The sequence below is a fragment of the Dermacentor silvarum genome, chromosome 1 (assembly GCF_013339745.2).
Source record: "Dermacentor silvarum isolate Dsil-2018 chromosome 1, BIME_Dsil_1.4, whole genome shotgun sequence".
NCBI classification, from domain to species: Eukaryota; Metazoa; Arthropoda; class Arachnida; order Ixodida; family Ixodidae; genus Dermacentor; species Dermacentor silvarum.
In genome coordinates this window covers 321,257,755-321,279,803 of record NC_051154.1, presented here as the reverse complement: position 1 = coordinate 321,279,803, position 22,049 = coordinate 321,257,755, and the positions used below count along the sequence as shown (strand labels likewise).

The 22,049-nt window shown below is 49.4% G+C and overlaps 2 protein-coding genes across 2 annotated transcripts in view; both read left to right on the top strand.

The window, feature by feature from the left end:
- The first annotated feature begins 917 nt into the window (after nucleotides 1-917).
- LOC119442786 (uncharacterized) lies at nucleotides 918-1,976 on the top strand. Its single transcript, XM_037707811.1, has one exon. It carries the CDS (start codon nucleotides 918-920, stop codon nucleotides 1,974-1,976), a length of 1,059 nt encoding a protein of 352 aa, XP_037563739.1.
- Nucleotides 1,977-2,497: 521 nt separating this feature from the next.
- Nucleotides 2,498-22,049, top strand: part of LOC125943208 (uncharacterized) — a 60,809-nt gene continuing 41,257 nt past the window's right edge. The window contains exons 1-3 of the mRNA XM_049661853.1: nucleotides 2,498-4,005; nucleotides 4,114-4,198; nucleotides 4,901-5,141. Coding sequence (XP_049517810.1) covers nucleotides 2,498-4,005; nucleotides 4,114-4,198; nucleotides 4,901-5,141 — 1,834 coding nt within the window. The remainder of the gene's footprint in view (nucleotides 4,006-4,113; nucleotides 4,199-4,900; nucleotides 5,142-22,049) is intronic.

Below are 22,049 nucleotides of genomic sequence, written 5' to 3'. Positions count from 1 at the left end.
GCCTCCGCAATTAGCTCTGAAAATGTTTCTGAAGTTGATCGCGGAGGCTGCAATTACGACGCGCTGTACGCGCTGATTTGACTCGGTGACGATTCAGTTACGTGCTTCGTCTTGCGCGTTGTGCTAGCGTGTGCAGCGTAGTGCAGCTTCCATATGCACGACGGTTGCTCATGGTCATCGACGTTGGTAGTCGTGATGGAGGAGACGTGCCACCAGGCGTCAGCGTGGGTGCATCAACGCCTAAGGGCGCTTTAGCCACAAAACACCAATAGACATTATATATCAATGTGCAATAAACATTACACTACTTCTGTGAAGACACGTTTCACTTTCGTGTTCTATACCGATTCCTATATAAGAGGGATCAACCACATTTTTTTAGGGCTCTGCTCCTATTTTCGGCGGTTCATTCCTCGATTTGCTGACGTCGCTTATCCCTTGACCAGCCTACTGCACAAGAACGCCGCTTTCGAGTGGACGCCTGATTGTTCTGCTTCCTTTCGACAGCTGAAGTTTCTGCTGACGTCGCGACCGGTCCTCCGACACTTCAATCCTTCCGCGCCAATAGAAGTCCACACAGATGCGAGTGGTGTAGGTCTTGGTGCTGTTCTGATTCAGCGCGTGGATGACACAGAGCACGTCATTGCCTACGCAAGTCAGTCTGTTAAATATTAGAGGAAGAGGACGACGACGGCTACTAGCGCGCTCGGCGCGAGCGGCTCGCTCGTGATCTGACGCTTCTGGACTGACTCGAACGGCCAGTATGGACGCGTTATTACGGTTCTTCGAGCAATAAACTTCCCCTTCCCGCCCTTCTACTGCGAAGACTCCTTTGTTTTACATTTTTTGGTGCTGAGAAACCCGGGACTCTGTGATCCAAGCGACCCGACAAAGAAAGGACTTCGCCGGCAACGAAGATGGAGCGGATCAAGGGCGAGCAAGCAACCCAACGAGCTTTGCACACGCGCCTCCGAAACGAGGCAAGCCAACTCATGGAATCGAGTCATTTTAGCGCTCCGGCGCTTCGAGTGCTGCATGACAGACTGAAGAACTGCAACGACGGACTACGGGTGCTCAACGAACAGTTCGAGGGTGACCTCACGGACGAGCAAGCATCCGAAGACTACATCTCGGTCGCGGATTATGAAGACAACGCGGCAGCAACCTTGTCCCTTCTCTGTCACCACATCGAACAACTTCAGTCTCAAACAACCGCGGATCGAGGCCTACCGACACCTAACGACGCCTCAGCTTTAGGTACGATCTCGGGACATCGTGCCCTCGGTGATACCTCAACACCAGTTGTCGGTGCTTCTCGACTTCCGAAGCTCGACTTGGTTCACTTCAATGGAACAGTGCAACAGTGGCAGCCCTTCTGGGACATGTTCAAGCATGCCGTCCACGAAAATGCCAGTTTAACGAACATCGACCGCTTTCACTACTTGAAAACCCTTTTGGCTGGACCAGCGGCCAAAGCAATCGAGGGAATTCAAGTGACGGACGCATCATATGCAGATGCCGTCGAAATTCTAACCAACCGCTTCGGCAACGTGAGGATCATCGAGCAGAAGTACTTGGAGAATCTTCGAATGCTGAGACCAGTGAGGTTTTCTACTGACGTGACCACTATGAGGAATCTCCTGGATACCGTACACATTAACGTGAGAGGTCTCAAGGCTCTTGGACGATCGGAGCTTTCATACGCTGCGATGCTCGTCGAGATTCTAACGAAAGCGATCCCCAATGACATCGTGGTGGAACACTACAAGCGACAGAGCTTACTACAAAAGCCCGATGAGATCCAGTCGTCAGAGACGGAGCTGCGCCAGCTATTGGATTTTCTCCGACTAGAGGTCGAAGCTCATGAAAAAAGTGGTCACCAGGATTCCGCGTTCGCGACACGCACGTTGGAAAGCGTGACAGGAAGACCTGTGCCACGCCTACCGCCTCCGTGTTACACAACGAATCCAGCATGACGAAAGGTAATTGTTTTTTCTGCCTTTCACCCACCCACGTTACGGAAACGTGCACTTCTACAATAAGCCTGCCGGAGAAGAAGAGCCTTTTGGCCAAGTCGGGCAGATGTTTCAAGTGCACGATATCAGGCCACCGCTCGAAAGATTGCCGACGCAACATCCGTTGTGCTACCTGTAAAGGCAAGCACGCAACAGCTGTTTGTGACCCCAACTACGCTAGAAAGAAGAAACCGAGTGAACGACAAACCCCGAGCTTGCATGCTGCCGCACAAGCACCTACAAGCAATTTATTTGAAAATGACGTATTACTGCAGACGTTCCGAGTATGGGCTCTAAGCGACTGCAATTCTTGCTATATAAGAGGGGTCCTGGACAACGGAAGCCAGAGAACGTTTATCAGAGAAGATATATCCAGAAAACTAAGCCTGCCAACACTGAAGAAGGTAGATGTTGAAGTGAAAGCGTTCGGTGGTTCGAGCGGTGCGCCAAAAGAGCAGCTCAACTTGGTTAAGGTGACTTTGATGAGCCAATTTGACAGCTCCAAACACGAAATCGAGGCTTTGGAGGTTCCCTTTATCTGTGATCACTTGCTTGAACCTCCACAGTCACAGTCATTTGTGCAGAAGCTGGCTAATGAAAAGAAGTTTATTGCTGACTTTGTATCGCTTCCTGGTCTGAAAACAGAAGTCGGCATAAGCTTGCTCATTGGAGCCGATCAAATGTGGAAGCTCGTGCTAAACGATGTTTGGTCGCACGACGAAGTGACAGGACTTGCTGCGATCAACACGAAGCTTGGCTGGACATTTCAAGGGCCTGTACCATGCGACGGCCGCATTTTCAAAGAAGGCCGCGCGCACGTTTGTGTCCTTCGCACGAGTTGCACAGAGACTGACGTGTCTGAATCCTTACAGCACTTCTGGGAGCTAGACAGCATAGGCATTTCTGACCCTTCTACCCACGACGAGCATGGAAATGAAGTGGTCCGGCAATTCACGGAGAACATAGCACTCAAGAACGGGAGGTGCGAAGTAGCGCTACCGTGGAAATCCGTCAACACATACCTAGCAGACAACCGAAGTGTTGCGGTTCGATGCCTACACGGTTTATTGCGGCGATTTGGTAGTAACGAGGAGCTTCTTCAGCAGTACGACAAGGAAGTCAGGCAGTATGAACTGGATGATCACGCGGAAAGAGTCAACGGAAAAGACTCGGCAGAGAGATGTTACTACATGCCGCACCGTGCTGTTATCAGGGAATCATCCTCGACGACACGGCTGAGGGTGGTCTTCGATGCCTCGTCAAACGCGCATAGAGCAGCGTCTCTGAACGAATTATTAGAAAAAGGACCCAAGATCAACAACAACATGGTTAAAATGCTTGTGAATTTCAGGCTACACAAGATTGCAATCACTGCAGATGTACAAAAGGCGTTTCTTCAAATTGGCATTCAAGAGCCTGATCGCGACGCCTTGCGTTTTTTATGGTTTGACAGCACGCCAATTTCAAGTGAACATGTGCCGAAAATAGTGGAGTATAGGATGACACGAGTGCCATTTGGAACTACAGCAAGTCCATTCCTCTTATCAGCGACGCTCCAGTATCATTTCAAGCACATCGATCCTGCGCTGAGATCATCTGCCATGCAACTTGCCGAGAATTTCTACGTTGACGATCTTGTCACAGGAGTTCCTTCTTCAAAAGAAGCTTTCCGTCTTTATAACGAAGCAAATCTCATCCTCAGCAAAGCGGGCATGAAGCTGCAAAAATGGTCCACCAATGATGATGAGTTCAGAAAGTACATCACTGATAGATTGGACTCTGTCTCAGCAATAGCTCCTACGAAAGTTCTTGGTTTGCTATGGGACACAGCTGCTGACAAGCTTATTCTAAACATGGAATCTCTGTTGCAGATTCTCGAAAAGAAGAACGACACCAAGAGATGTGTCCTTCAGACGGCCGCACGGATTTTCGATCCATTAGGGTGGCTATCACCGTTCGTCGTTAGGATGAAAGTCCTCTTTCAGAGATTGTGGGAGCATGGCACTGCGTGGGAAGAAGTTATGCCTGAGCAACTTAGACACGAATGGGAAACTTGGTCCGATGAGCTAAAATGCTATCCGGTGTTTTCACTTCCCAGGTGTGAGCTGAAGTTATTATTGGACAAGCCTTCAAGCTCCCAGCTTCACGTATTTGCTGATGCCAGTTCTGTTGCTTACGGTGCCGTAGCTTATCTCAGAATGGAAGATCAATGCGGTAACGTTGATGTTCAGCTTCTATTTTCGAAGTGTAGAGTAGCTCCAATCAAACGGATCACGTTACCACGTTTGGAATTGATAGCAGCGGTTCTGGCTTCTAGAGTCCTAAAGTTCTTGCGGGAGGCTCTAGAGTCGAGGCAATGGAAAATATAAGAGCATCTGTGGACGGACTCAACTGTAGCGCTTTGTTGGATACAAAGCACGGCAACCAAGTGGAAGCAATTTGTTTATAACAGAGTTAACGAGATATGTCAAGTAACAGATCCAGACCAGTGGCATCACTGTCCGGGAACACAAAACCCAGCTCATCTGCTGACGCGTGGGCTTTCGCTCACAAACCTTCGAAATAGCCAGCTGTGGTGGAAAGGACCTAACTGGCATCTACGTGCGGCAAATAGTTGGCCAACGACATCTGACGCTCCAGATTCTGGAACGGAAGACGAACAAGTTTCTTCCGAGTTACAAACAAACGTTCCTGTACTGGTGAGCGTGATAAGAGAACCACTTTTCAGTGCCGAACGATTTAGTTCTTTGTTACGAATGGCAAGAGTGACAGCATGGGTCAAACGCTTCGTGGACAACTGTAGATCGCCAACGTCGCATACAGAAGGAACACTTACAGCTACTGAAGTTCAAGAAGCTGAGAACATCTGGTTCAAACAAATGCAGGCAGATACCTATGCCAAAGGGAGAGCCCAACTTGAAGTGGGACAAGACCTCGACAAGACGTCGTCCATAAGAGACCTGCATCCCTTTATTGACGAAAAGAGCATCATGAGGATTAGAACTCGCCTTCAGAACGCCGATGTCACATACAACGAAAAGACGCCTGTGCTGCTACCGTCCAACCACCCGGTCACGCGACTCGTCATTTTGCAAGCTCACAAAACTGTGCTCCACGGCGGTGTCGGTGACACATTAAATAAACTTCGCGCCCGGTTCTGGGTGCCCAGAGTGCGACAAGCAGTGAAGAGAGTGCTACGAAAATGGGTGATTTGTGCTCGTTTCCGACTCAAGGCTGCGAGTGCACCAGCAGCCCCTCTTCCCAGTGATCGTGTGTGCAATTCGCGCCCCTTCGAGGTTACGGGAGTTGACTTTGCAGGGCCAGTTTTTGTGAAAGATTGCAATGGCGTTAAAGTGTACATAGTGCTATTCACGTGTGCAGCAGTTAAAGCAATTCACCTTGAGCATGTGGTTGGACTTAATACTAACGCTTTTCTCATGGCTTTCAAAAGATTTTGTGCAAGACGTGGAACACCGCGAATAGTTTACTCAGACAACGCTACTACATTCAAGAAAGCTGCACGTGAGCTAGCTAGTATGCACCAGTTGTTGAGGAAAGACGAAGTCAGCCAGTATTGCTCTACCCACGGCATAACTTGGAAATTTATTGCAGAGAGAGCTCCTTGGTGGGGTGGTTTTTGGGAGCGGTTAGTTAGGATTGTGAAGATGTGCCTTTACAAGTTATTGGGAAGGGTGTCTGTTGACCTACAACAACTGAGCACTTTGCTGACTGAAACCGAAGCCGTTGTGAATTCCAGACCCATAACTTTCATTTACTCTTCTCCTAAAGAGCCAGACATTCTAACCCCGTCTCATTTTTTGTTAGGCAGCCGCCTCTTGTCTAATCCTAAAACGTCTGATGAACAGGGAGAAAGAAAGACTGAGCTGCTCAGTTTGTGGGTCCACAGGCAGCTAATAATGGAACAACTGTGGAAGCGATGGCTTCGTGAATATCTACTGACACTTCGAAGCGTTCACTTGAGGAAAGCATCAAAAGCTTATAGCATCAGTAAAGGTGATGTGATTATTCACGAAGACAAGGCTCCCAGAATGTTCTGGAAGACTGGGGTAGTAAGTGACTGCATCCGAAGTAAAGATGGCAACGTCCGTGCGTGTAAAGTTAAAATACCCAGTGGCTCACAGATGATCCGACCTGTGCAGGAATTGTACCCTTTAGAACTCGCCACCTCAGGCCCCGGAGTGTTAAATATTAGAGGAAGAGGACGACGACGGCTACCAGCGCGCTCGGCGCGAGCGGCTCGCTCGTGATCTGGCGCTTCTGGACTGACTCGAACGGCCAGTATGGACGCGTTATTACGGTTCTTCGAGCAATAAACTTCCCCTTCCCGCCCTTCTACTGCGAAGACCCCTTTGTTTTACACGGTCATTAAGCTAACCCGAGCGTAACTACACGGTGACTGAGCAGGAATGTCTTGCTGTCATTTTTGCGGTGCAGCGATTTCGGTCGTACCTGTATGGGCGTCACTTTACGATCGTCACAGACCATCATTCGTTGTGCTGGCTCGTGAATCTTCGCGATCCATCTGGACGCCTTGCACGATGGGCCCTGCTTCTGCAGAGTACAGCTTCACTGTATCCTACAAGAGCGGCCGACGACATGCTGATGCCCATTGCCTTTCCCGGATGCCTCTTAGTACAACGGAATGCGACGCCGACAGTTTCGACCACCTCATCGCATCCGTACACCGTGATTTCCCAGATGCCACAACTTTCGCTAGAGAGCCACTTTTCTCTGCAGCGAAAGAGTCGACATCATGTAGTTTTTGTGTTCGGGATGGACTGTTGTATAAGAAGAATTTTTCCGCGATAGGTGCACGGTTTCTTCTGGTGGTGCCAGAAGCCCTCCGCTCTTCTGTTTTGCGCATCGTGCACGATGATCCAACTTCAGGTCATTTAGGCTCCACGCGGACACTCCATCGAGCCGAAGAAAAGTTTTACTGGCCTCAAATGCGAAAGACCACGGAGACATACGTAGCCACTTGCGCCGAGTGTCAAAGTCACAAGAGACCTACTGCAGCTCCAGCCGCTTTCTTACAGCCTATGGTGCCACCCAGTTCCCCCTTTGAGCAAGTAGGCATCGATCTCATAGGACCGTTCGCACGTTCTTCCACAGGCAACCGCTGGATCATAGTATGTGCCGACTACCTGACTCGGTTCTGCGAGACGGCAGCACTGCCCTCTGCAACTGCAGGCGAGGTTTCACAGTTTATGCTGCATTGCATTATACTTCGGCATGGTCCCCCTCGAGTGATCATTAGCGACCGTGGCCGTCAGTTCAAAGCTGATGTTGTTGAAGAACTTCTACGTTTGTGCGCCTCCAACCAGCGACACTCAACGCCTTATCACCCGCAAACTAATGGGCTGACAGAAAGCACGAACAGAACACTTGTGAACATGATTTCCATGTACGTAAGCTCGGACCACAAGAACTGGGACGACGTATTGCCGTTCGCCACATACGCATACAACACCGGGCAACATGAGACCACTGGATACAGTCCGTTTTTCCTGCTTTACGCTCGTCCGCCGAGGTACACTTTGGACACTATCTTCCCTTTTGGCAGTCACGACGACGCTTGTACTGCGAAAACTCTCTGCCGAGCAGAGGAGGCTCGCAGCATCGCTCGAATACGTACTCTAGCTTCGCAAAAGCAGTACAAATCCCGATACGATAGTCGACATCAGCAAGTCACTTACGAACCGGGTCCCCGCAGGGGTGTCTGCGTCAGCAGGCGTTTGGTGTGTTGCGACACCACGGACCCGAGCACACGAGGGTTGGCCCCTCCCGCGTCTAACTGTGCGAGGCTTAGCCGTGTCCGGGGAAAAGGGGATGCTGGGGGTTGAGCCAATTCCGGGTGTTCGGACCTTTACGGCCCCCCGGCGGAGGCAACACACCCCTTTGGCCTCGGCTTCACGTAGACGGCACCCCCGGACTGGCCCACCCGGGGGAAATCGGTAGTTGTCTTTTCCTATCCTTCTCTTCAATCTTCGTCTTCCTCTCTCACTTTCAATCTTTCCTGTCTTCTCCTCTCTTCTATTTACTTCCGACTTTCCAGGCAGCGAAGGTTAACCTTGTGTGGTGCAACCAACCTTGGCTGTACATATTTGGTTATAGTAGTGGCGTACAGCTGGCGTTTTGCAGGAACTGTCTTTTCCAGGTCCTGCAGCGTCCCCTCGTTGGGCTCCATGGTGGGTGGCTGGCGTCGCTGCCGAAAAATTCTATACCTATGGCTCAACAATTCCCGCTTCTCCCTGATCGCCGTCTGAAAAGAGGGCGCACCGAAGATGTGTTCCAGTTTTTTTGGACGCCAAACACAGAATTTCCCCCGATTTCATGTAATTCACTCTGAAAAGTCAGACACATCAGTACGTACAATTTCACCTTTCCTTGTCACAAAGTCTTTGACTGATATTTTTGTAACAGGCTACAAAGCATCCAGGATGGCAAGCAGGGATCTCCTCTTGGAACTCCGTGATCTCAAACAATACGAGAAACTGCCCAATCTAGTGTCATTTGGAGATGCCCAATTAACAGTAACCCCACACCGTACTATGAATACCACCCGTGGCGTTGTCTAAGATGATGACCTGTTGCAGCTGAGTGAGGCTGAACTCCTGGAGGGTTTCAGTGATCAGAATGTCATCAATGTTAAACGGATTAAAATGAGGCGAGATGGCAAAGAACTCCTGACCAAACACCTAATACTTACTTTCAACTCAAGTGTCCTGCCCGAGTCCATCGAGGCCGGGTACATCAAGCTTTGTGTTAGGCCATACGTGCCAAATCCCCTTCGATGTTTCAAATGCCAGCGGTTCGGCCATAGTTCGCAGAACTGCCGAGGCCGCCAAACCTGTGCGAAATGCAGTGCTCACGAACACTCCTCCGAGTCTTGTGAAGGTTCTCTACATTGTGTTAAGTGTGATGGGGAGCACGCCGCATACTCGCGGTCGTGCCCATCTTGGAAAAAAGAAAAGAAAATAGTGACAATTAAGGTAAAAGAAAACATAACTTTCAAAGAGGCACGAAGGCGGGTTACCTACCTGTCTAAAACCAGCTTTGCCGATGTGACGCGTCAGGGGGCAACGTCGCAGCGGCTTCCGGCTGCTGTCCGGCCCATGCGTAGTGAGCCGGCGGTGAAGCCATCTGGCCCCTCGGCGACTGCAGCTAGCGCTGCTCCGCCACCCCAGCAGAAGGGGCCATCCACCTCTGGGCTGGTGGCCTCCAAGGTCTTGTCTCTCGAGACGAGGCCTTCACTGCGAACAAACCGCTCTCAAGAGCGGGTGTCCAGCGCTCCGCAAGGGCCGATCGACACATCTTCCAGCCAGACGGCGCAGCCAGCGCCAAAGGAGCGGCGAGAATCTCTCGACCGCTCCAAAAATGAAAAAGCCCTCATCACAGGGCCCGACAAGGGCTCTGTAAGTTAAGTTAGTGTTTTTACACGAGACACACAGCACAAATATCGTCTGCAACATGGCAACACAGATACTACAGTGGAACGTCAGAGGACTACTTCGTAACCTCGACGACATCACAGAACTCATACATAAATTTAATCCGAAGGTGCTGTGTGTCCAAGAAACACACTTAAAACCTACACAGTCCAACTTTCTCAAGCAATATGCCATTTTCCGTAAAGATCGTGACAACGCTTCTGGCTTGTCCGGAGGTCTAGCCATAGTTGTAAATAAGTCTGTTGCTTGCCAACAGTTTGCCCTTCACACGCCTCTCGAGGCTGTATCTGTGCGAGCAATTTCATTCAACCAGCTTATAACGATCTGCTCCATTTACATACCACCCAACCATCACCTCAGTAAAACGGAATTTTACAGCCTCATCGACCAGCTCCCAGAACCATACATTATCACTGGTGATTTTATTGCTCATCATACCCTTTGGGGAGATTCGCGGTGCGACGCGAGAGGTCGACTCATTGAAAACTTCCTCGTTAACTCCGGTGCGTGCCTCTTCAATAGAAAGGAACCAGCATATTACAATATCCATCATAGTTCATATTCATCAATAGACCTGTCAATTGGCTCTGCCTCACTTTTCCCTGACTTAGAATGGCATCCAATTAAAAACCCATTCGGAAGTGATCATTTCCCAGCAACCCTAAACTTAGTAACCGAACATGACTCTCTTCCCCATGTCCCTCGCTGGAAACTGGCCTCAGCTGTCTGGGAATGCTTTAGGGAATCCACGTACTTATCACGAGATTTTTATAATTTTACTATAGATCATGCCGTATCATATTTTACTGCTTTTATCATTGACGCCGCTGAGAAGTTCATCCCTCAAACATGTGGCACTTCATTTAAAAGACGGGTCCCCTGGTGGAAAACCGATTGTAGACAGGCACGAAGGAGACAAAATAAAGCTTGGGGCAAACTACGTGAATGTCCTACAGCTGAAAACCTCATAGAATTTAAACATGTTAAATCCCAGGGAAGAAGGACGTGAAGACAGGCTAAGAGGGCAGGTATCCCTCTTAGCCTCAGGTATCAACTCGTATACTCAAGAGGCAAAAGTATGGGACAGGCTAATGAGGCTAAAGGGAAAAGAAATCCATCCGTTGCCGCTAGTGAACGACGAAGCAAACAGCTTGGAAGAGCAAGCTGACGCTCTTGGCGAACACTTCGAGCGCGTGTCTAGTTCAAATAATTATTCCGAGGCATTCCTAAAGCACAAACAAATCGCAGAACGCAAGGCTATTGACCGCAAATGCTGACAGAACGAACCCTATAACATGCCTTTTAGCATCGCCGAATTGAGAGCCTCCTTGACTGCATGTCGGAGATCTGCACCTGGACCCGACAGGATCATGTACGACATGATCAAACACATTCACAGTGATACTCAAATAACGCTACTCGCACTTTTCAATGCTATATGGGCTGCCGGGTACCTACCTACTGCATGGAAAGAATCCCTTGTCGTTCCGATTCTGAAACAAGGTAAAGACCCCGAATTAGTAACAAGTTACCGCCCAATAGCCCTCACAAGTTGTATCTGCAAACTCTTTGAAAAAATGATAAATCGTCGCCTTTTACACTTCCTTGAGTCAAACAAAATCCTTGATCCATATCAGTACGGCTTCAGAGAAGGACGGTCTACAACGGACCATCTCGTGCGCATCGAAGCAAAAATTCGTGATGCCCTCATACATAAACAATACTTCCTATCCGTGTTTCTCGATATGGAAAAGGCGTATGATACGACCTGGCGTTACGGAATCCTACGCGATCTGTCGGCAATGGGCATCCGCGGTAATATGTTAATTATTATTGAAAGCTACCTACACAACCGCACATTCCGGGTTAAAATAGGTAATGCACTGTCGCGTCCATTTATACAGGAAACTGGTGTACCCCAGGGAGGTGTGCTCAGCTGCACACTGTTTATCGTGAAGATGAACACACTTCGTGCCTCATTACCACCGGCTATTTTTTATTCTGTCTACGTGGACGATATACAAATGGGCTTCAAGTCCTGTAACCTGGCCGTGTGCGAGAGACATGTACAGCAGGGGTTGAACAAAGTGTCTAAGTGGGCAGACGAAAACGGGTTCAAAGTTAACCCCCACAAAAGTTCTTGTGTTCTTTTCACAAGAAAGAGAGGCCTGATCCCAGATCCTTGTGTAGAACTGCGTGGACAGCAAATACCTGTGAACAAAGACCACAAGTTTTTAGGCATCACTCTAAGCTAACTTTCATTCCGCACATCAAATATCTCAAAACCAAATGCCTAAAAACAATGAACCTAATGAAGATTATATCTCACACAACATGGGGCAGCGACAGGAAGTGTCTATTGAACCTTTATAAGAGTCTGATTCGTTCACGACTAGATTATGGGGCTGTAGTATATCACTCTGCCGCCCCAAGCGCACTAAAGATGCTAGATCCCGTTCACCATCTAGGTATCCGCCTGGCCACCGGTGCTTTCAGAACAAGCCCAATTGAAAGCTTATATGTACAATCGAATGAATGGTCACTCCATCTGCAGAGATCATACACCAGTTTCACATATTTCCTCAAAGTACACTCTAATCACGAACATCCGTGTTTTAAGACCATTAACGATTTGACGTGTGCTACACTTTTTCATAATCCCTCTGTGAGACAGCCTTTTTCACTGCGTGTGAGGGAGCTTAGCGTTGAAATGGATGTCCCACTCCTCGAACATCGCATAATGCCTCCAGCTAAACTGCCACCTCCTTGGGAGTGGCAGCCGATACAGTGCGATAGATCTTTTGTAAAAGTTACAAAGTACGCAGCAGACCTCGAAATTCAAATGCATTTCCGTGAACTCCAATCCAAGTATTCGTGTACTGAATTCTACACCGACGCATCAAAGTCGCACGCTGGCGTATCTTACGCGGCAATTGGCCCCTCTTTCTCTGAATCGGACGTATTGAACCCTTATACAAGCATCTTTACTGCAGAAGTCTATGCAGTGCTGTCTGCGATTAAACACATTAAGAAATTAAAACAACAGACTGCAATAATATTCACGGACTCCTTAAGTGTCGTAAAGGCACTAATGTCTATAAGAATACACAAAAATCCTGTTTTTATCGAGCTTTACACATACCTGTGCAATATTTATTCATCTGGTAGACATGTGACAATATGCTGGGTTCCTGGCCATAGAGGCATTGAGGGTAATGAACTGGCAGACAAAGTGGCCACATCAATTACATCTCAACCTATTAATCTTACCGCTGCTATTCCTGCCACAGATCTCAAGCCTTTTTTGCGAACGAAACTGCGAAACCACTGGCAACGCTTGTGGGACGCCGAAACAAATAATAAGCTCCACTTTATTAAACCACAGTTAGGTTTCTGGCCCTGTGCTACAAAAACACGACGAACTGATGTCCTATTCTGTCGTCTCAGAATAGGACACACATATGGTACTCACAATTTTCTGTTGACTGGTAACGAGCCTCCAACATGTGGTTGATGTGGTGAGAGGCTGACCGTCATTCATGTCCTCCTGGAGTGTCGGGAAGCCGAAACCGAGAGAAGAAAACATTTTCCTCTGGCATACAGCTATTGTGTCCCGCTCCATCCCTCCATGTTTCTCGGTAAAGAACCACTTTTTACAACTAAAGCAGTCCTCGCATTCTTAAACGATGTTGTCCTACATGTCATAAGCCCAATAAACTCGTAGCGCATCCTCTCTCCAGAGGATGCCGCTGTGACAGTAAGTTCAATATAGCACCTGCCTCCAGGCCCTTGTGGTTCAAGGGCTCTGTTTAGGCTGTAGTGCTTTTGTCAATTACTACATGTGAAATCACTTGAATATCTTATCACCTTTTTTCAATGCATTCTTCATTTTCATAGTAAACGTCATTGATCATTGTCTTAACCTTATTACATGTAGATTTTACGCTCTTTACAGCGACTATTTTTAGGCCCCTTTACAGCCACCCTCATCCACGCCTCATAATTCACTATTCATGAACCAATGACGCGCCATCATCATCGCCTTGGCGCTCTTTGGCCACATCTGGCCCTTGCGCCAATAAACCCCACTAATCATCATACGAACCGTGTGACCTAGTGTGGCTATGGACTCCCGTGCGTAAACGCGGTCTATGTCAAAAACTGCTCGCTGACTATGGTGGACCGTTTATTGTGCTTGAGCGTCTCAGCGAGGTGAATTATAGAATTGCGCTCCTCACATCCAGTGGGAGACGGTCATCCAGGACCAACATCACGCATGTAGCCCGCCTGAAGCCGTTTATTCAACGAAAGCCCCACTGACTACTCACCCGGAGGGCTTCGTCTGCGAGAGGAGCCATGTTACAGTGCGTCAAAGGTAGTGGAGCGGCAGCATCAGCAGTAACAATATTAGGAGAGCAGCGAGGAAGAGAAGGACGACGTGTAGTATTGGCACCCACTTGCCCTACGGCTCTCTGCAATAAACGCCTTCTACACACGCCGTAACAATATACAACCCGCTTAGATCTCGTGGAATTTCTGACATGACCGGGCATGAATCAATGTTAGCATGAGTAGGCGTCAGTGACATCATAAGAGCAAATGTGAAAAAGTGCAAACGGTTGCAAATCTATGATGATGAGTGCCTATAGGCTCAAATGAATGGACCTTTTTCCAATTCAGCTATGCGCATGCGCATGCCCCAGCTGCATTCCATGCCGCGCCACCATTATTGTAGGGCAGGTGTGCGAAGTGAGTGCGTGAACCCTTGCATGATCCGCGTCAATTTCCTGAGCTTGAGTTGCTGATAAATAATTTTTCTCGTGCTCTGGGCAATAATTTTGGTTAATGGAAACACTTAGCTGTTCGTGGGAAAGACTGCAATCACTTTTGTCGATGAAAAACACTCTGTGAACTAACGCTCGAGCGATAGGCGCAGCGTTTGCGACAAATCTCAAGCAGGCGCTTTCTGTGCCGTCGATTGCACAAACCGGCGTGGAATGGTGAACATTGTATTGCAGTGGAGCGCACGGTCAAATTAAAAAAAAATAATACCCCATGTTATCAGTGAGTTATCACGCAATTCTTGCTGAGTGAGGTAAGCCTGCGTTCTGGTAACAGCATGACGCTAGCGCTGTGATTATTGCACTTCTCGCCCTACGACCGACTCGGAAGTCACGGCGATGTTTTAATCTACGGGCATGTATACCGCACGGAATTTACCATTGGCTTAAGAACGTGCTACCGCATGCAGGCGTAAATAGCTGTACGGTTACGTGGGGCCAAACGAAAAGCAGAATCTCGCCACACAGCCGATCAGAATGCATCGTGCGAGGCCAAAGCGACACACCCGCGAGGCCGCATTATACAAAACTCGCGAGTCTTACTTTTTGCAGGCAAATGAAGCTTTACGCACCTGACAAAACAACGTGTTGCATCGACTTACATTCTGCTTACCCCCCGTACTGTGTTGCGTCGACTTAGTCCCCAGTACCATGCCATATGCGATACATATCTCGATATAAAACAACACTTGCCCTGCAGTACACTCGCAGTACGTGTGCAGAAGCTTTGCATGTTGTTTGTTCATCATGGTGAGCTGCTTGCATGCCCGCTCTTGAGGGCAAGCACGTACGCACATGCATGCGTATGTTGACCGCCTCCTTCAAGTCGAGCCACTCAAAACGACGGTCGAGTTTATCCTGAAGCAAGTCCTTCCGCGGCGCGTTTGACGCTCACACATGCCTTCGCCAGTTGAGTCAAAGTACTGACCAAGCTGCTGAAGAACAAAAGCCGGCGCATCTCTCAAATCTTGGTTACAAATGGCCTGCACATCGCATCAGCATGCTGCCATTGTGGTGTAAATGTAAAATGTGTTATTGCTACATGTGAGCAAATACACGCGCGCTAGAGCAGGACAATGAGAAGCTACTTCAGCAACACAAACGACACAAGGAAAAAAAAGCAGGGACAGCCGTCGCAACAGACTGCTTGGTCAAACGCTACCATGCCTTGCGTAGAGGCGAGAAGCGGCGGGAACGTGTGTGTCTTGCCCGTTAAATTTAGTTGAAGTGGCGGCCGCTAGAGGGGTCGCTTACTGGAAAAAGGTCCATTTGTAAGGTAGTGGCAGTGAGTAAGCACTGCTGAGCATGGACGAATATCAGTGAGTGTGAAGTACTGCACAACTAGAAAAAATTGGTGCTTGAAACTGAACAGTTCTGTACAAAAAAAGTTGTCGCAGTTTCACCTGAAAGGCGAAGCATCAATTGCGATAGCATATTGGTAGAGAGCTATACGGAGTAATGATATTAGCTTTATCAGCTGTATAAACTTGGACATGCGGCAGCACCGGCAGGCAACACGCAGAACTGTTGTCGACGCCGTCGGCGTTTTGCCCGCGTTCGCTCAAAATGCGTGCGGCGTTGGTGACTATTGCCGAAGCCTCTGATATAAATAGGTACTTGGTGCCGCAGCTAAACGTCGCCTCCCTTCACTCCCCCTCCCCCACGGCCTCTCGCGCGTCACAAGAAGGTGCCTTTGCCCTACATATATGGTGATTGTAAAGGAGGAAAGAGACGCCTACTTCTGCAGCCCTTAAGGGAGCACGGCGCAGAACGCGCGTTTGTTCTCCGCCGTGCGTTCACTCCCCGCGAAAGCGCGCGCCCCTCGCGCCCTTTCACTCGCAAATACAGCGTTCGGCGCGCGGCGACAATTTCATCTCCATTGACGTCCTACGGAACCTCACGGCGACGGCGAAGCCGACGGCAGAAATCTGCTTTTGAGTGTCCATATAATTGCTATCGCAATAAAATATGCTCTTCAAATGCTCCTATGACAAAGGTGCCATAGAGGCCATGGCAGTTATAATTCCTGTAAAAATTACACAATAATATGAACACAGACATGGAAGTGCAATTTGAAGTCATAGAAAGCCACACACAAATGTCTTCGTGCACAAATATGCACAACATTGTGTCCACTGCAGAGCTCCCTTCCTTTGCAAAGAGATGCAATGCTCTTGTAAGGCCTTCAACAAGCCTTAAGTATAAACCGCATGCATGCGATCTTGCGCGCGACAGTGACAAGTGACGTGACGGAGATGGCTGTCGCGTTCGCTCGTGGCCTACAAGTCGTACCACACGCGAGCGCTGACTTTGAGCGCTGTCTCCCCGGTGTTGCTGGTATGAGGGCAACAAATACGTGCCGTAACTGGTGTGACGCATGCTCTATTAGTTTAACTTGATGCGTTTTACTGTAAAGAGCACCATAAATATTTCTTAAGGTCTTGCACTAGGTTCTTATCTTTGTGCGTATCAAAATTGAGTCATTCGCTTGTTCCGTGTGACAATCGGTTGTACTTGACTTATGTACATCCTGTTCTGGCTTTGCGCTATTGGCTAGTCACTCACAGCTAGTCGCTCCGGGTAGAGCACTGCACGGGCCGATTTTTTCAGCCCGGGCCCGGCCCTGGCCCGTTTTTACGTTGGGCGGCCCGCCCGAGCCCGATCAAAACTTTTATGGCGAGACCCGGGCCCGGCCCGGGCCCGGAAATAATCTACGTTACCCGCCCGGCCCGGCTCGCCACCCCTTTATTTTTTGGTCTCGGGCCGGGTTTGGGCCTGTTTCGAGTGGGGCTCGGGCCGGGCTCGGGCCTAAGGTAATGTGTTTTAGAGTTGAGACGCCCGAGAATAACTCGCTGCACGTTACATGCACATCACCAGAAAGCCCGATCCCGGCCCGGGCCCGCGTCAAAAAACCTGAGCCCGGTCCGGGCCCGAGTCAAAAAGCACATGCCATGCGCGAGCCCGGCCCGAGCCCGTGAAAAAACTGTGCTACCGGGCCCGGCCCGGCCCGGCCCACGGGCCGGGCTTGGGCTTTCGGGTAAGCCCGAGCCCGTAAAGTGCTCTAGCTTCGGGCGACGAATTGTAGATTTCCAGAACCGAGCGATCAAGCGACAAGAACGAGCGATCAGTTTGCGCGACGGCTTGTTCCGTCGCTCGAAGCCGTCACTCGTCGCCGTCGCGCACAAAATCGCTCTCATGCGGTTTCGGCTTTGGTAAAAAATGCTAGCATGTAGTGCCATTTTTTATATAAAGCACAGCCACATGGCACAAATCAGTAACAACATATAAATCAAAAACGGTCAACTTTCAGTTGCCATACCTTTCCTTTGGTGCTCTTCTTGCCCTTTTCTAAGGACAATACGGGCTTCCTGAGCCTTTTCGACGTGTGCAGCACCATTTCTTCAGTTTCTGCATTGCATTTAACAAAGCATTACAAAGCTGACACTGCCGACAGGCAGCAATGTTAGGTGATAAACATTCAATGGTCATAATAACAAATCAGGCCAGAATATCAGTTACTCTGGGATCCCCCTGGCATTACTCTCGTTTCATCCTTTCATGTATGCAAAGCATTTGCAAGCGTGGCTCCCACGTCCACTACACGACAGATACCCGTTCATGCAGTAGACAGGTTCTCATGCGGCATATGTCATTCCATCAGACTAAATATGGAAGCACTGAACATTTACACCCAAAATTATGTGTCCAAAACCAAAATTCTGCTGATAACTTCCAAAAGCATACATTTGCGCCGATGGCTCCTCCTGCGAAGCAGTGTCTACCTTGAGCGTCCGCGGCAGGAATCGACTTTCTGTCCACACACGCTGCCCCTATCGACTGCTCCGCGGGCCTTCTCCGGCTTGAACTTCCTTCGTGCTCCGACCACGTCGATGCCGGCCCACCCCGCCTAGGCTCCGTCGAGTTTCTTCGATTGCCTCCGCAAGCGGCAATATACGTCCAGCTTTCAGCCTTTCCGCCCCTCCCCGACGGCGACTACGTTGCCTGCCCTATTCCTGAGGTCGCCATGACACGCAACGTCGCGCTCCTCTATACAGTGGTGACAGTTACAAACAACGGTACCTCTTTTCCCATCCTCAATTTTGGCTACTCGACGCAAGTTCATCCTCGCGGCATATCACTCGCTCATCTGGCCCCTTTGGCCAGCCACACAGTTTCTGCCCTGACCACAGATCCTCCACCGGATTTTTCACCGCCGTCATCGCCGTCAGGTTTGTCCTGCGACCACTTCGCCCGCATGATATCAGGAGACCTCGATTCGGCACAGTCCGCTGCCCTTCACCGCGTGCTGGTTTCCTACAAGGATTTCTTTGACTTTGGCGACCGTCCTTTGGGCCAGACTTCCGTCGTCACCCATCGCATTCATACCGGCGATGCGAGCCCTATTCACCGACGGCCTTACCGTGTGTCAGCTCCGGAGCGTGCTGTCATCCAACAGGAAGTTGAGAAAATGCTGGGCAAAGGCATAATTCAACCCTTATGCAGTCCTTGGGCCTTGCCCGTCGTACTTGTCAAAAAGAAGCACAATACCTGGAGATCCTGTGTAGGCTACCGCCACCTCAACCAGATTACCAAGAAGAATGTGTATCCTTCCCGCGTATTGATGACGCACTGAACTGCTTGCACGGCGCCAGATATTTCTCTTCCATCGACCTACGCTCAGGACACTGGCAAATCGCTGTGGACGACCAAGACCGCGAGAAGACCGCCTTCGTGACTCCTGATGGCCTCTATCAATTTAAAGTGATGCCTTTTGGCCTATGTAACGCTCCCGCTACTTTCGAAGGCATGATTGACTCTTCGAGACATCAAGGGGTCCATATGCCTTTGCTACCTCGACGATGTTATCGTTTTTTCGACTACGTTTGAAAACCGTCTCACTCGCCTGTCCACTGTCATTGATGTTTTTCGCCGTGCTCGTCTTCAGCTTAACTCGTCGAAATGTCGCTTTGGGCCCCGTCAAATCTGCGTACTCGGCCACCTTGTTGGCGCTGCAGGCGTGCAGCCAGACCCTGACAAAGCCCGCGCGATTAGTCAGTTCCGTACTCCACGGTCGGCCAAGGACGTCCGCAGTTTTCTTGGCCTGTGCTCGTACTTCCATCGTTTTGTCCAGAACTTCGCGGAAGTGGCCCGCCTTCTCACTGGCCTACTCAAGAAAGACGTCGTTTCCCCGCAGGGGCGTCTGCCCAAGCAGGCGTTTGGTGAGTTGTGCCGCCACGGACCCGAGCACATGAGGGTTGGAACCTCCCGCGTGTAGCCGTGCGCGGCTTAGCCATGTCTGCGGAAAGGGGGATCCTGGAGGTTGAGCCGATGTCAGGTGTTTGGACCTTTAAGGGCCCTCGGCGGAGGCAACACACCTCTTCGGCCTCTGCTTCACATAGACGGTACCTCCAGACACACCTGGACACACCTGGAGGAAATCGGCAGTAGCCCTTTCCTGTCCCCCTCTTCAATCTTTTGTTTTTCTCACTTTTCCATCTTTCCTGTCTTCTATTCACTTCTTTTAACTTCCGATTTTCCAGGCGGCAAGGGTTAACCTTGTGTGGCTAACCTGTCTTGGTTATGTCGTATTTGGTTATAGCAACGCTGTATAGCTGGCGTTTGCAGGACTTCCCTTGCAGGGACTCCTGTAACGTCCCCTTGTTGGGCTCGGTGGTGGGCGGCTGGCATCGCTGCCGAAGTTAAGATCTTATGGCATCTTCTTTCCCCAAGCTACCTGATCGTCCTCTATACAAAAGAGGACGCACCGAAGAAAGCGTCAATCCTTTTCTCCAACGCAAAGAAAACTTCCTGCGATACCATGTTATACATACCGAGAACCCTGGAAAGATTGTCAGAACCATCTCACCATTCATTGTTGCCAAATGCCTAACGGATGCACTGGGTAGTGGCTACAAAGTGACAAAAATGCCTAGCGGCGACCTCCTGCTTGAGGTACGTGATAAGGTGCAGTATGGAAAGATTTCAAATATGGTTGCATTTGGTGATGCTCAAATCACGGTGACACCACATCGATCACTGAATACGTGCAAGGGAGTGATATCAGACGATGACCTAATGAACTTGAGTGAAGAAGAACTTCTTGAGGGCTTGAAAGACCAGAACGTCATCGAAGTACATAGAATAAAAATTAAACGGGAGAACAAAGAAATTCCAACCAAACACCTGATACTTACTTTTGGCTCAAGTGAACTGCCGGAGATAATCGAGGCTGGATATGTAAAGATACGAGTAAGGGCGTACATCCCTAACCCACGCAGATGCTTCAAATGTGAAAAGTATGGTCACGGTTCGCAAAGCTGCCGAGTCCGACAAACCTGTGCCAAGTGTGGTGAACAAGATCCTCCCTCAGATAACTGTAACCTTACACTCCATTGCGTGAACTGCGACGGCGAACACGCCGCGTATTCCCACTCTTGTCCGACATGGAAAAAGGAAAAAGAGATTGTGATTACCAAAGTAAAGGAGAACATTTCCTTCCGAGAAGCGCGCAAGCGCGTTTCTTTTCTTCATAGTGCGGGGTATGCTGGTGCGGCGCGAAAGGGGGCAACGCTGCCGCAGACTCCGGCATCGGCCGGGCCCACAAAGAGTGTGGCCACGGCTGTGCCACCAGCCCCCCAGGAGACAGCAGCCGGCGCTGCTGCGCCGTCTCTGAACGAGGGGCTATCGACCTCTGGGTTGGTGGCCTCCAAGGCCCTGCTTTTCGAGGCAAGGCCTGCCCCGAAAACACCCTGCTCAAGTGAGCGCAAGTCCAGCGGCTCCCAGGAGTCGATGGACACAACTCCGAGCCAGACGGCGCAGTGAGCGCCTCAGGAGCACCGCGATCCTCGTGACCGCTCCAAAAGCAAAACGCGCATCACGGCGCCCGGAAAGGGTCCTGTGAGCTAATCTTTCCTTTCCAGAACACACAGTACATAAATCTGTCAAAATGGATACACAAATTATACATGGAATGTGAGAGGTTTTCTTCACAATCTTGATGACATAACAGAACTCTTACTCAAACTTAACCCAAAGGTACTGTGTGCACAAGAAACGCATTTAAAAGCTACAGAGACAAATTTTCTCCGGTCATATGCTATTTTTCGCAAAGACCGTGACGAGGCTAACACCTCATCCGGTGGTGTAGCTATAGTTGTCGACAAGACTGTTGCTTGCCAACACTTGCCCCTTCGGACGTTCCTCGAGGCAGTTGCAGTATGAGCAATTCTTTTTAACAAATTGGTTGCCGTCTGCTCAATCTACATACCTCCGAATTATTACCTGAGCAAAACAGAATTGTATGGCCTTATTAAACAACTTCCTGAACCCTTTCTTGTCGTCGGAGACTTTAATGCTCATAACAGTCTTTGGGGAGACTCCAGAACTGATTTGAGGGGTCGACTTATCGAAAGCTTTCTTGTGACTTCTGGTGTATGCATATTTAATAAGAAAGCACCTACTTACTTAACATTGCACATAATTCATATTCATCGATAGATTTAGCACTTGGATCTTCCACACTTCTTCCTTACTTAGAATGGAATGTAATACAAAATGCGTTTGGAAGTGACCACTTCCCGGTTACTCTTAACCTACTAACACAACACGACATTCCACTACATGTCCCTCGTTGGAAACTTAACTCGGCTGATTGGAAGCATTTTAAAGAATCTACTTAGTTATCACAAGATTTTATACGCGATTTTAGCATAGATGATGCC

Bases quoted from the DNA above. Each gene is read 5' to 3' on its own strand.
- LOC119442786 (XM_037707811.1), top strand. From the start codon at position 918: ATGGAGCGGATCAAGGGCGAGCAAGCAACCCAACGAGCTTTGCACACG.